Source organism: Rutidosis leptorrhynchoides, chromosome 8, assembly GCF_046630445.1.
Source record: "Rutidosis leptorrhynchoides isolate AG116_Rl617_1_P2 chromosome 8, CSIRO_AGI_Rlap_v1, whole genome shotgun sequence".
In the NCBI taxonomy this organism is placed as follows: Eukaryota; Viridiplantae; Streptophyta; class Magnoliopsida; order Asterales; family Asteraceae; genus Rutidosis; species Rutidosis leptorrhynchoides.
The window spans coordinates 101,870,803-101,886,506 of NC_092340.1; the positions used below are offsets into that span (position 1 = coordinate 101,870,803).

At 35.7% G+C, this 15,704-nt stretch overlaps 1 protein-coding gene across 1 annotated transcript; it reads right to left on the minus strand.

Annotated features, from left to right (window-relative positions):
- Positions 1-8,084: 8,084 nt before the first annotated feature.
- Positions 8,085-12,888, minus strand: LOC139863060 (wall-associated receptor kinase-like 14). The gene is made up of 3 exons (XM_071851705.1): positions 11,881-12,888; positions 9,612-9,686; positions 8,085-9,391 (listed from the first exon to the last, which is right to left on the minus strand). The coding sequence occupies exons 1-3, from the start codon at positions 12,602-12,604 to the stop codon at positions 8,166-8,168; spliced, it is 2,025 nt and encodes a 674-aa protein (XP_071707806.1). The 5' UTR covers positions 12,605-12,888; the 3' UTR covers positions 8,085-8,165.
- Between the last annotated feature and the right edge of the window lie 2,816 nt (positions 12,889-15,704).

Genomic DNA, 15,704 nt, shown 5'->3' on the forward strand with positions numbered 1-15,704 from the left:
TTGGTATGGGCGCAAGGTATGCCTTGCGTCCTTGCGTGTGTTTTTTGGTAGACGCAAGGTGGACCTTGCGTCCTTGCGTGTGGTTTTGTTCATTGACGCAAGAGTTGTTTGCGACCTTGCGTACACGGACGCAAGCTTTTCTTTGCATCTTTGCGTATTGGTTTCTGCTAATATTCTTATTTGATAATTAAATAATTAATTGTAGGATGAGTGTCCCAAGAAAAAGAGACATTTTCGTGGTCTGCAGCCAACTGAAACAGAGCAGAGTTGTCAATGGTGGATTTAAAGTGACGTGTACTTTAGAGGAGGAAAGGTACCAGAAGATGAGATCGAGGTTGAGGTCCAGAATGATGAAGTTGATACAGATGATCTAGTTGTTGATGGGTCTGAGCAGACACACCACAAGCATTCAACAGAAGATGTTCATACAGAGGGCCTTAACGATGTACATAATTTACATCGTATGTTAGAGTTGTTGACAAAGCGGATGGACAAACAAGAGAAAGAGTTAACTGATTGTAAAAAACTTGTTATGCAACACGAAGTACTTTTATCGCAACAACAACAACAACAATATCAGGTACATTGAATTGATTGGTATTAATTGAATTGATTTAATGATTTATTTATTACTTATGTTATTTATTGTGTTTAGGATGATGATATGTGTTTCAATCGATCTTTGTCTGATAATGAGACTGAAAGGCCTTCTCCAATGCACATTCGACGTGGAATCAGAGAAAGAAAGCCAACTGGTGTATTAAGGTCCCCATTCACAACACCTGGGTACAGAAAACCCATTGAGAAGGTACAGCTCAGCAAATTAAAAAAGTTGTATGTTAAATTATTGCAATAAACAATGGCTATTTAATGTTGTTTTCTGTTACTGTCTCGGACGCAAGACATGCCTTGCGTCCTTGCGTGTCGCAATGGTGTTCTTGCGTCCTGGATTCTAGGCACGCAAGGTTGTACTTGCGTCCTTGCGTGGGCTTGTCGCAAGGTTGAGTTTGCGTCCTTGCGTATGGATGTTTACTAAGTTAGCATTTGTGTTTTACTCAGCTGTCAAAAGATGTGGTTGAGAAAGTGGAAAGCATGAATGCTGTAAAGTTAGGGACTGAAGAAGATCAAGGTCAACAACAAATTAATGAGGATGTGGTACCCATGGACACATATGCAGCAGCAGAGGTGAGTTTGGTTGACGCAAACAATCATTTGCGTCCTTGCGTCTGCTATCTTTTAGGCGCAAGTGTGTTCTTGCGTCCTTGCGTGTGGTTTATTCCACACACGCAAGATTATGTTTGCGTCCTTGCGTCTGTTTGAATTTATTAACCTTGTTTCCCATAATTTTTGTAGGTGAGTGTTGATAAGCAGCCTGTTAAAGTGACTAAGAGAAAAAGAAAGGAACAAGAGTGGGCTACTGAGGAAGAAATTTGGGGGATGATTGACAGGTTTATAAATGATCAAGGAACTCTCCAACCACCGCCACCTAATGCCCGAAGAGATGGTAGAAAGCATGCAGGCCCAACAAAAGATCCAAAGACAATGATTGAGAGCAAGCAAGAGACGCGTTGCATGTTCATCTTTCAAAATGAGCAATTCATTTTTATAAATCAAGACTTTTGGCTTCGATTACTGGCATTAGGGCATTCTGGTTATTTGGATAACTTGGTAAGTTTGTAAGTTTGTTATTTTGTTATTCTTTTGTTAATTTTATATAATTTTATACAATTTATTTTATACTAAGGTTACACTGTATATGTTAACTTGTTATATTTATAGCACATTGACGGCTGGGCTACATTTCTGTTGAGATATCGTCAGAGATTTCTCCCCCGAGCCAGTCAAGTTTATGCCACTCCTGAGTTTCCAGCTGAGGTGCTTAAAGCTAGTTCTAGATGGACTATTATGCCACTGGGATTCCTGAACATGTTTGAGAGGTTCAACACTTATTTTGACAATACTCTGAACATGTTTGAGAGGTTCAACACTTATTTTGACAATACTCAGAAGGAGGTGGGCACACAGGAGGAATCTACAACAGAGGGAGAGGGAATTATTGGCCATAATCCTCCAAATTACATGTACTTAATTGGACTTGGAGACGGCAGTGTTGACCTATATCCATCTTGGGCTGACTGTGATCAGGTAAACATTTTTGTACAGCAGTGTTGAGCTATTTGTACAGCATTTGTTGTTCTGGAGCAGACGCAAGGACATTTTTGCGACCTTGCGTCTTGGTTACTGGACGCAAGTTCTCCCTTGCGTCCTTGCGTGTCAACTTTGCCGCAAGGTCAACCTTGCGTCTTGCGTGTGTTTTGGCTACGCATGGTTTATCTTGCGACTTTGCGTCCAGTTGTCGTAAGGTTAACCTTGCGTCCTTGCGTATGTTTTGGGTGTTCGCAAGGTTTATCTTGCGTCCTTGCGTCTGTTGTTTTGTTTTAACCTTTCTGTCTGTCTGTTACAGGTCTTGATCCCAGTACATTTTTATGACGAAGAACATTTCCTGCTGCTTCAGTTGAAGTTAGAAGAAATGAAGGTTTTTGTGTACGACAGTTTACCCGGATGTGTGAGTTCACAAAAACTTGACGCAGTTTTCAAGATTTTGGGTGACAACTTGCCAGTGTACTTGAAGGCGATTGACTATTTTAACAAGACGCAAGACTCCCAAATTGTCGGATACTATGAAAATAAAGAGAGTGTGGAGTTGATGATTGAACCTGGTCCCGTTGTGCCAATGCAGACTGGTGGTCATGGTGATTGTGGGGTTTGGCCGATGTTTTTACTACCCTTTTAGAAGTTGATTCACCTGTTCGGTCATAAGAAGCTGTGCACGTATCCCTACCATGACCTGGTTCTTTGCAACGAGTGCAAGTTCTTACGGTTTTTTCAGTATCTTCACCCTTCGACGGAATACGTTTTGTACTTTTAGGGCGTCCAAGGGCTCTTTTCTCCTTAATGGGAGGGTTTACAATTTGTAAAACGCCGGGCGACGGATACGACCATTCTGACCGATGGGGCAAAGGAAGGATGTGTTCCAAATACGTATTTATATAAGTTTGAGTTTTGAACGAGTGTGATACAAATTGAGTAACATCCTTCACTCCGAAAAGTCGTGCTGCTGCAATAACATGACCGCAAGGTATCCCCGATAACTGCCATTGCCCACATGAACATACTTTATCGTCGAGATTAACCATTCCATTTTTTCTGCCATCTCGCACTTCTATTAGATTGTTTGTCGATGGAATTGCTTGCCATCTTCTAGATTTTCTCGTCCTCTTGCCTAGTTTACGTTCAGCATATGGGGTAACCGTTGAAGTAAGACTAACCAACTGGTTGCGATGTTTGAAATACTAATCTTGTACTGAAGCGCGAAAAAACTCAAACAACATGCAAACAGGTAGTTTTCGAGCATGTTTGGATAGTGCGTTAACAGACTCTACACTGTTGCTAGTAAGGTATGAATACCTAACATGTTCAGCTCTACTTCTGGACCATTTGTGGAAACCAACTTGTTCTAAATAATTGTAAGACGCTCTCAATCTTCTTCGAAATACACTAAGATGATCTTCAAAATACGACCCACGGTAAGCTTTCACCATTTTCCAATAATGCCATTCAAAATATTTGAATTTGTTAGATTTAGTCTTGATGCTTCCAAACAAATGAAGTGCGCAAAAACAGTGAAAGGCTTCAGGAAACACAGTTGAAACACCATGTGCTATTGAAGCAGCACGATCAGAAATAAAAGTAAGCTCTGAAATACAATCACTCATACCACAACTCATTAAATGATCTCTTTGATTGCCTAAGAACCATGACCAAACCTCGTTTGTCTCGCCGCCACCAATTCTATAGGCCAATGGCAGAATTCCATTATTGCCATCCATCGCAACGGCAACTAAATTTGTCCCCGAGTACCCTGCCTTCAAATGCGCACCATCGACGATGATTACCGGGCGACAATGTTGAACAAATGATCGAACCTACATAGATTATAGCAGGTCAAAAGTGTTCAATTATAATAAGGTCAATTATAAGTTAAAAATGAGAGAGATTATCGATACTTACAACTACGCCAAGGGAATAGTAACACATCAAACATCTATCTTCTTTGTCGGTGACCAAATTACTTACGCTTCCCGGGTTGTGGATCCTAATGTTATATAGGTATAGGGGAAGCATTCGGAACGAGTCTTCAGCACTGCCACGAAGCATCTGTAATGTATGACATTTGGCCCTCCTTGCTTGATTGTAAGATATGCTGACACCGAACCGTTGTCCTATATCCGCACGTATATCATTTGCTTTGTATTCCCGGTTTGCAGACTTGAAAGAATCCACAAGCATACTACCCAACACCTTTTTGGTAGCATGTTTATTGTTTTCTATAATTAGTGTACGTGAGCATGTGTGTACGTCATGCAATTTCTTTACCATAAAGTTTTCAGTGTTCCGTATTTTGTAAGCACTAATTTTCCATTCACAGTTTGGCAACACACAATTAGCGGTGTATCGAGATTTGTCCGTCTTTACAGGTTTAATTTGGAAGTTTTCTTCAAGACATTTTGTAAATAGAGTGTTTATGAACTCGGCCTTGTTCAAAAAAGTTTGACGAACTTTAATTAAATCGGATACCCTATATGTGGTTGGTGTTTGTGTCGTAAATTCAGGCTCTTGCTCTTACTGACTCAATAGAGGTGGCATATTCCAGAATAAATCTTGCTTTTCTTCTTCATATTGATCTTCTTCGTCTTCGTCTCCGTCTTTTTCTCCATCTGAATCACTAGATGCGACAACAGATATCTCAAACGGGTGGTCTCCTTCTTTAATTTTACATACGTTTTCAACACCATAGTTAAACATATCAAACTCTTCAGTGTTTGGAGATGGCATTTCAGGCTCTCCCACTTCTAAATTATGAAGGTTTGGTTCAGTGACTTGTGTTGAGTGTGTTTCTGGGTTTGGTTGTGGTTGGAGTGTTTCTGGGTTTCGTTGTGGTTGGTGTGTTTCTTGGTTTCGTTGTGGTACGTGTGTTTCTGGGTTTCGTTGTGGTAGATTCATTCGTACTTTCTCAACAACATAAATATCAATCGGAGCATTTACAATTGCATATTGTAAGAACTCTTGAAAGTCTTCATAATCATCCGTAATATCAAAAACATGGTTATTATAAATGTATCTCATTGAAACAGGTGAATTGGGTGGCATTTATATTTTTTTAAGAACATTTTTTAATAATATTCTTTGATTCATTGGTTTTACAGGTGCAACAGGTAGTTTTAGCCGAATTCTAAAACAATCTAGGGGTAAATACATGGGAATGTTGTTAATATACTCAAAAGAACCCCCACAACATATATGAACAACAAATTTATCTTCATTAACACAATTCATAAATACTAAGGTAGTGAAAAAAAATGCTTGAAAATGTACCTTGTGTAGCCAATAATCACTGAAATTCTTTTGGAATGAGTTGTTAGGAAATGATAAATTACAAGTTCCAGGGACATTCTTTATATAGGATCGAAATTCTATCCATGAAAATCTAGAAAATCTAATGAAATCTTATCCTGAAAATCCTATCCTGATAAGATAAAGGCGCAAGGACGCAAGGAAGCTTGCGTACTTGCGCCTGTGTGTACGCAAGGTACCTTGCGCCTTGCGAGGGCGTTTTGTCAAAAAAAATTTTTGGGCTCTGGTGCAAGGGATAAAAAATATTTGGGCATTTTGGTGATAATCCCCTTTTTTTTTTTAGTGTAAAAATTTTGGGTTTTTCGACTTTGCCCCCAGTGAATTTTGTTACCACAAAATCTACATATTTTGACCCAAAACCTTCAAAATTTTGTCCAAAATTCTTCAATTTTTGCCATAAAATCTTTAAATTTTGCCCAAAAATCTTCAACTTTTTTTCCGAAACCTTTCATAATTTGCCTAAAAACCTCACTTTTTTTTTTGCCCAAAAACTTCATTTTTTTTTTGCCTAAAAACCTCCATATTTTGTTAAAAAATATTGCTATGATTTTTAGATTTTTTTTATCTCCGGTGAAAAAAAAAATCTTAGTTCCGCTTGTATATGATATATAAAATACTCTATCCTATATATTTAAAAGATTTTTTTTTCCTTTTATTATTACAGTATTATTTACCTTTGGTTTTTTACCCATTTTACTTTGGGCACCCAACTAGTTCTATCTATTGACTAAAGAAGTAAAGATTCACATATTTCTTATATTTATCTTCTATTTTCCAAAAAAGAAATATAAAATAAAAACTGGGCTGGTTCACACAAGTAATGGACTGACGGAGGCCTATAAAATAGGCCAATCTGCAAACCCTAATTTTGATGCCCTCTAACGTTTTTTGTTTTGCACGCAAAGAAATTGAGAAATATGTTCTGTTCCGATCGTTGGTTTATATAAATATAAATCTATTCCACCAAAAATATCATATAAACCCAATCAGGTGTGAGAGACGAGATTTCTACACCACGGAAGCTCGATTAATCCACCTTAAAGAAACTTGTACATCACCCTATTTAATACCTCTCCAAACTTACGTTGCTGAAGCCAAACGCAAATCCCAAAACCCTGAATTTGGTGTAATGACCATGATGTTACTCGCTGCTCATATCGAATTTGCTAAAGCTGAAGTTTCAGATGAGTCACTTGCCGTTGCCGGTGCTCAAGTTGAGCAACGGCCGATAGCCAATGCTGGTCGTGCTGCCCGTCGTCGTAGACGTCGTGCTGCAGCAGCTGCTGCTGCTCGTCGTGCGCAACAGCAACAGGCTGAAGATCACTTCATTCGTTTACCATATGATATTGTTGTCAAAATAATAAACAGAATTGTCGATTTGAAAACATTATGCGTTTTGCGTTTGGTTTCTAAACGTTTCTCTTACATGGTTAAAAAAGCCAACAATGTTAGTGTTTCCTTACATGATGATAATAATAACAAATTAAATGATAGCAGCAAATTCTATTTCTTGAAGAAGTTTACAAAAGTCAAATCTTTATGTATCCAACTTCCTAAACTTTCTAAACACGTGGCTAGAACTTATGGTTGTTTGTTTAAGTGGAAGATTAAATTCAGTAACAACACATTGGATTCGTTTGTATTTTTCTCACCGAATTCAGTTTACAATACTAATACTAATACGGTTAATCGAGGTAGCATGCCAAATGTGGTAATCAGACCGAATAGATATGAAATTTCATTGAAGATATTGTTGCTTGCGACTGATTGGTTGGTGTTGTTGGGTAATTTGGCTAAAAACTTTCCGTTGTTGGAATATGTTTGTCTCACGGATTTTGATAAAGAGGGGTCGGTTTCTGTTGATGGTGGAGGAAAGATTTCACAACTGAAGAATATAGTTTCAGAGAAAACTGAAATTGAAGACAGGCTTTATATTTGTAATAAACCTCATAGGATTACTTCGTATCATGCCCGGGAGGTGTCAGTTTCAGGTGGTTATATTATGAAGGGGATAACTATGATTTTAATAGAGAGAGATGATCTTCCTAACGACAATTTTACGTCTTTCTTTGATGATGATAATAAGGACACTCGAATTAATCAAGAAGATAAAGAGGAGGTTGCTTATCATGAAGCTATGATGAAGATTTTTATGAATACCTGAAACGTTTGATTTCTTAGTAGGTAATCATCTTCCCTTTTTATATGTACTACGTCAAACGGGTCAGGGTTTGGTTAAAGATCAAATGGGTTTGGGTCGAAACCAAGTGGCGATTTCAGGATTAATATTTGAATGATATTTTAGTGGCGATTTCAGGATTAATATTTGAATGATATTTTAGTGGTAATTTACTCTAAAAAAACTACAAAGTTGAAAATATATGGTGTCCAAGAGATTTTAAAAAAAAATTATAAGGAGAATATAGCACGTATGCAATCTAAAACCTTGTTTTATATAATGTTTTGATACAACAAATAATTATTTGGGACGATCATTGTTTTTCGGTCTGGCACAAGGTCCTGTCTTCGACCATGCTATGCAACCACCGTTCTTACGGTTGACACCCGAGACTTGCTGATTTTGAACTTAAACTTAAGTTATCTAGTAGTTGGAGGCAAAACAAAAATAAATTACTCTTTTTAAAGTCGTAATTCATAAACTGGCTAATTACAATTCAAAATATTTGGGTTTAACGAACATTTTTTCCTAACAAACTGTTCGTTGAAGGAGAGCTCGTCACACTTGACCATTGATCTTCCACAGAAACAGGGGAGTCATCCTTATCTTTTTTAGTAGTCAAACAATTGGTCAACGCATATGGAACAAGTCTCCGGCTTGCTTTTTTCTCACTACGTGACGAAGAATTCGACACAACCGAAAACGATGCCTTACTTACATTATCATCATTTCGGTCACCGAGTCTAATCTGATCCAACTCATCTGCAACTTCCTTCATTGAAGGCCTCATGTCCCCATGATAAGCCAAGCATCTGAACGCCAGCTCAGCAACTTTATGAATTGACGAAAGTGTCCACGCGTCTCTATTCGGCTCCAACATCGGGTCAACCAGTTCTTCCACTCGACCTTTTCCAATTCTTTCAACAGCTAGTGCGGCCAAGTTGACTTCACTATTACGCCTCGACAAGTCAACCACCTTTAAAGCGGTCATTATCTCAACAAGAACCACCCCGAAGCTATACACATCACTTTTATCAGAAAGATGGAAGTTTTGATGATATTGTGGGTCAACATAGCCAGGTGTACCTTGAGGTGCTGTCGAGACGTGTGACTCATCGAGCACCCCGAGCCTAGAAAGACCAAAATCGGCAACTTTTGACCGATAATTGTGATCCAAAAGTATATTACTTGACTTAACATCTCTATGATAGATCATAACCGAATGAAGATAAGCAATCGCTTGAGCAGTTTCGGTTGCAATTGTTAATCTTGTTGCCCAAGAAAGACCCTTCCCTCTTTCTCTTTGTAGATGTTGAGAAAGAGTTCCGTTTGGCATGAATTCATACACGAGAATTTGCTCGCCTTTTTCGATACAAAACCCTAAAAGACGAACAAGATTCGGGTGGCTAACAGAGGACAAAAGCTTGATTTCATTCATGACTTGTTCAACACCGTATGATTCTATATGTCTAATCTTTTTAATAGCAACCCAATCGCGATTGTTTAGTTTTGCAGCATAAACCGTACCATACGCTCCTGTGCCCAATCTTTGTTTCTCTGCAAAACCGTTTGTAGCTCTTTCGATTTCTTTGTATGGATAACATGGTACATTTACGCTCCCTGTAGCTTCTGAAAGCAGGCGTTTTGCACTTGTTTGGTTTCTTAGTTTCGTTTGCTTTCGGATGCAGTAACATATAAGTGCGATAATAGCGACTAATGAAGCTCCAACTATAATCCCTAAAAATTTTATTCAACAAAAGTTGTTAAGTACATAACACTTGAACACAAATCTACATTGTTTAAAAAAGTTAACCCCCTCATGGCCAGTGAGGTTTTACCCGCGATGACTTTGAACTGCTTTTAAAGCGGGTAGTCGCTCTGGGATTAGTCGGCTTACAAGCCGAGTCGGATAACCAGGTATACCGAAAAAAATCTGAAATGTTCGAAAGAAAAATACCTATAATTAGAATAAATACTCTTGTAGTTCCACCACATTCACTAGACATGTAGTTTGAAGCGTTGCATCTCGATACTGTTGCAAGTCATCAGAAAGGAAACAAATTTAACAGCATAAAGAAGACTCATTAAGAAAGAAACAAGAACATTTAACACAAAGTTGAGCACATATACTTGATTAATTTTTTGGACTATTAGCACAAAGTTGCCTTTAGACAGTTACTAAATAAACCATAAACTGTAATCTGTAAGTATTATGTTAAGTTCTAAATTGTTAAAATAATACTGTAAGATGTATTCCTTTCATTAGAGCATTCACTATAGAGTAAATAAGACCAACTCTACAGTCACTTTCTGAGCTCTTGCACAACTCTAGAAGCTCATATATTATAATAACAATATTAGCATGTACAGTCAATGGTGAAGAGGATTCTAAATCAAGAATGATTCATTGTTTGACTAATGCAATATTTAATACATTGATCTTTCAAAGAAAGCATCTTTGATCTGATCTAATTAATATTTGATCATACTTCAAGATTTATCCAACTAGCAACATGCAATCCTTCAATCAACAACAACAACAATACTCAATCCCACACATGCGAGGTATGTGGAGGTGATATGTAGAAAATCCTTCTTCTACCTTAGAATAGAAAAGAAGTCGTTTTTCTACCCACGAGTTGAGAAAAAGTTCTCCACCCACCGGAAGAGAAAGACATCCCTCTCTCTACTCCGGCCAAAAATGTAAAAAATAAAATAAAATGAGACGCCATGAAAATGGTACAATCAAATTTTCATGAGTTTTAAAGCCCGTATTAAAATCAATTTACGCTCTAAGCGGCAATCAAGTCGCCAATATATCGACGCTTGTTGTTGCCTCAATAGAGTGGAAGCAATCCTTCAACCACAAGTTGATTAACTGACCGTATGTCTTCCTTGTATCCTCAAATACCACAAATCGAGTCAACAACAAGATCGATTTATTGGCGACTTAAGTGTCACTTAATGCTTAAATTGAACTTCATGCATGTTTAGAGTCCATGAAAATTTGATTCTACCATTTTCATGGCGTCTCACACTTTTTTTTGCCCTACTTATTGGCTGGAGGTGCATTCGAAATCAATTTCTCTATCCATAGAACATTAAGAGGGAGGACTTTCTCTACTATTGAAGTGTTTCACTCTGAGTAGAGAAATGACTTTCATTATTCTAAGATAAAGAATGATCGTTTACATCTTACTCCCATATCCCAATTTTATGGGATTGGATTTTGTTGTTGGTGGTGGTCTAATTACTTCTTGATAACCAAGAAAGAACGTGATATGCAACTTTTTGTCTCAAAGATTCAAACTTTGTCCATTAATGATTCATGTTTACATTTAGTGTATTTTCATCTAGTACCTTTCAAACAGTTACATGCTAGTATCAACATAACACTTTATAAATATCTGTTGCTGATTTTGCAATTCTCTAATGGCATTGCTCAAAGTCAGTGTAAATTACTCTTTAGGCACTAGCTAGTGTATGCAGTTGGATGATGCTTGAAGAGTAGATAGATATTTAATAAATTGTGAGCACGTTCCACATATTTGGCATTACCTAAAGTCAAGGTAATTTGATCCATAACCACAACCTACCAAAACAACAGATATGTGGACAAGAAAATTATATTTCAGCCCTTCAAGTCTACTTCCGTTATCCATTATCCATAATGATCAATTCAAAAAAGGCAACTTGTATTCTTACTAATCTTCTTTTACTATATGCAAAGTAGCATACAAACTCATCACCATTAACATGATTACATGAACCCACCATCAATATAACAACTGTCCCTACTAAGCATTTTATAATAGCAAAAAGTTATGGATTCCATATTTAGTTAACTAAATAGTGCAGTATTCTAACTTTATTTTATATTCTTTCAATAATATTATGATATTGTTATAATTACAATTTTATACTTATATATATATTTGTAATTGAACCAACTCTAAAGTGAACAGTTAAAAATTGGCCAGTTGGTATGTTTAGTGACACATTCCGCTTCATATGACAAACTTTGTTTGAACATTTTCTAACAACAGCTCTTAGGCTTTTGCCATCGTTAACGTGGATAAAAAATGTTGCACACTTAAACGAGTGTCACTTTAAAGTTACTAATATATAATCACCATTTACAACAATAAAAAATCTTTTTTTTCTGGTGTTCATCTAGTTTAGTGACCCGTGACCCACAATTAAAGCGGTAGAAAAACCGAACTAACCTTTCTGGCAACCATGACCACCCACAAATCCATCTCCGTCATACCCTTCAACGCAATAACACCGATACCCTACCCGCACATCACTAATCGTCACGTTCTTACAAACAGCGTTATGATCACAATTACACTCACCTTTCACCCACCACCCCAACTCCACCACCTGAAAACTCATCGACACCGATAACTTCCCGCCCAAATCAACCATCATCGACGAATAAAAAACCCGACAACCCGCTGTTTCCAACCCATCCAAATTCATAAACTCAATTTCATCATCATAATCATTTGAGTAACAACTCAAACTTGTATTACTTCCATCACATCTTGGTAGATTCAACCGACTCTGAATAACACTCGGTGACACCACACAATCATTCAACTTTTTGCTACAGTTTCCCATCAACAACGTGTTACGTGACGTCATCGCGTAGTTTTCCGTTCTGAACTTTCCGATTTGTTCGTACAAACGGTTGCAATTAGCTGGAACCTTTATTAGTATGTGATCTCCTGTTATATTGAAAACAGAGTAAAAATATTCACCTATATGTAAATGTAATTCCCCTGTTTCTACACACTTTAAACGGATTTCACAACTGTTTGAGAATCCAAACGGGTAAGGAACTGTGATTTCATGATTGTTATGTTTACAAACATGATTACAATTTTCAGTTACTGATGATGTGATTGATAGAATTGAAGTGAAGATAAAAAGATGAAGAAACATGTTTGAATATTGAAGTGAAAAAAATAAGTGGATGGAAATAGTAGTAATAGATGTTGGTGAAAATCATTAAAGGAAATTAAATTGGTGCAGTTGATGTATGTATGTGTATAGTAGAGTAGTTGAGTATTGTTTAGGTTATACGATTTATAATAAATGATTGCAGAGAAAGAAGTAACTTAAATAACAGTTACTGGAATTGACCGGTCAATATTGTTTTTCCGGTGATGGATCTCCGGTGACGTGAAAAGTGTGACCGTTACGTGGACAGCAGGACAGACCATGGAAATCTTTTTGGTTTATGACTCCATTCCTTCCTCTTATACGGTGAATATTTTGATAATCACTATGCATTAATTAAATTTATTAGTAATTAAAATTAAAATTATAATTATTGGTTTCACATATGTATTGGAAACTTAAAGTGAGTTTGTTTGTTTGGGAGTCATAATTTTAGATGATTAGTGTCACAAAACAATATAAAAGTAAGTGTCCACAAAAATTTAATTGAAGAACTATAATTAACTACAAACATAAAAAAGATTAGTTCCTAACAGAAACGTTCTCTACCATATTCATTCGTTGGAAACTATCAATGATTGCTTAATCCTTAACACTAGCAAGTGTTTTTTTTTCTATAGATAACCGTTCAAAAATTCATTATTCATTCAACAATGTAAATATGATTTTACAAGTTTCATTGTCGAAAAACACCTCTCGACTCATGAGCTTAAAATCAAAATAATAAACCCAAAAGATAATAAAGCCAAACTAAATAGATCAAAATAATAAATAAAAATAATATAGATAATCATCTGAACTCTAAAAATTACAAGCTTGAATAAGTAATTAATGAATAAATTTGAGGTAACATTATTTCTTGACCTAAATAATGTAGACAACAATCAGATAGCTAATTCGTGTTTTAATTTTAGTATCTTTTTATTAATTTGAGAATATCAATAGAAAGCAGAACTCAATACATATCATTTCGTTTCATTCATTAAAAAAAAAAAAAAAAAAAAACTAATGGACCTTTTAACTTATGACTGGTGGGCTTAAAATTAAGATAAGGTGCATCTTCATACACTTGAGAAAAACTTTGGGCACCTCGACCGCTAAAATGAATGGTGTCACTTGAATAAAAGTTTAAATAACAAGTTAAAGGTGGGCTATAATTAGTGATGTTCTGGGCTAGTCAGTGTGGTCACGAGCCCACACTCCAGCTTATGTAGCTCCGCCTCAGTATGGCCGACATGTTTTATCTGGGTTTTTTCGGCAGTTATCACCGATCTCAGGGGTGAATACGGTGATAACACTCGTATTTTGAGTCCGTGATTGGCTTTAGTCAGTGGAGATTTCAAGATGCAAATTCAGTCGGGTCTCGAAATTTTTTTCAATACTAATTATATTTGAATATTATTTTAGTGGATGTTTACTTTAAAAAAACTACAAGTCGGAAAGTATATTGGGTCCGAATAATTATATATGCTGGTGTCCTATACATTTTAAAGGAAAAAACTATAAATTCAAAAAGGATATAGGGTCCTCCAGTTAAATTAAGTGGTGTCCACTACAATTTATAAGGTATTTTTTACTAATAATTTTTAAATTAGCGGTGTCCCGTGACCCGCACATGTCACTACCTAAACTAACCATTGTCTTTAGTGAGATAGTATTGTTAAATTATTTTTAAAATCATTAAAAATATTTATTTTAAATAGTTGCAAAAAAATTTCACTAAAATTATGTTTGTAGTTTTCTACACTTTTTAAATCAAATTTGACGATTACATGTCATTCGTTACTTGAAAACGTCAAAAAATAATAAAAGAGTCTATAACGTTAGGAAAATAAAGTGTCAGAAATAATAAGTATTATTAACTTTTTGACACTACAAGGCGTGAATGAGCTTTTTTTTCGGTTTTATTTGTCACCATATTTGTATCACTAATATGATATTAAAAACAATTTAAATGTTTTTTTGAACACCGATTGGGATCACCCGAGGGGAATTAAATCACCCGTTGCGATCATCTCCCGTTTCGACTATGCCAATGCAGCGATAATAACCCCGCCCTCATCGTTGTCCGGGAGGAAACCTTGAAACCGATCTAAGGGCACGACCAAGTAAATTCGGCCCGCGCGTTGCTGCGGGGCCTTTCGGGTTGGATACTCATGTTTCACGTAGCGCTATGTATTTACAGAATCACAAACGCGTTGTGATGGGTGTGGTTAGTACATAATATACCTAACAGTCTGCGCGTTTTTAACACCGTGAAAATCGTGTAAAAAAGGGGACGAAACCATCGATATGATATTGTTAGTTTAAGTTGTTTATTATACGTGTATGTGACAACCCGTAAATTTCCGGCAAAATTTAAACAAAAATCTTTATATGATTTCATTTAACCTCGACTAATTCCGACGATTCACGAACAATTATTTGTAAATAATTACGCATTAATTAGATATATTATTATTATTATTATTATTATTATTATTATTATTATTATTATTATTATTATTATTATTATTATCCTTTTTAAACAAGATATCAATAATTAATATCTTTATTATCAGTATTGTTATTATGAATAAAAAAAATATTGACAAATATTCTTGGAAAAGTAGTAAATCAATTTGTTTATTTTAAAAAAAATCCTTAAAATAAATGATTTTTTAATAAAATAAATAAATAAATAAATAAATTACTTTTTAATTAAAAATTATAATGGAAAACTACTTTTATTATTTTATTTTGTGCATTATCCCATAACCTAACATTTAATACTTTTGAATTTTAAAATCCCATTAAAAATTAAAATATTTCTTTTTCTTTTAATTATTTTATTCTTTTTACCTAATTTTTTCAAGTATAAATACCCCTCATTTCTCATTCAAACTCACACAAAAATTTCTCTCATTCTCTCTTTGAAGAATTACTACTAGTTGATATCCAGATCACTTACTTGCTTTACTTTCCTTCTTGCGTGGAATACTTCAACTGCTATTTAATGTGAGTTTTCATAGCTCTCTTTTTATCTATATTTTTGGGCTGAGAATACATGCGCAACTTTTATAACTGTTTTATACGTTAGACA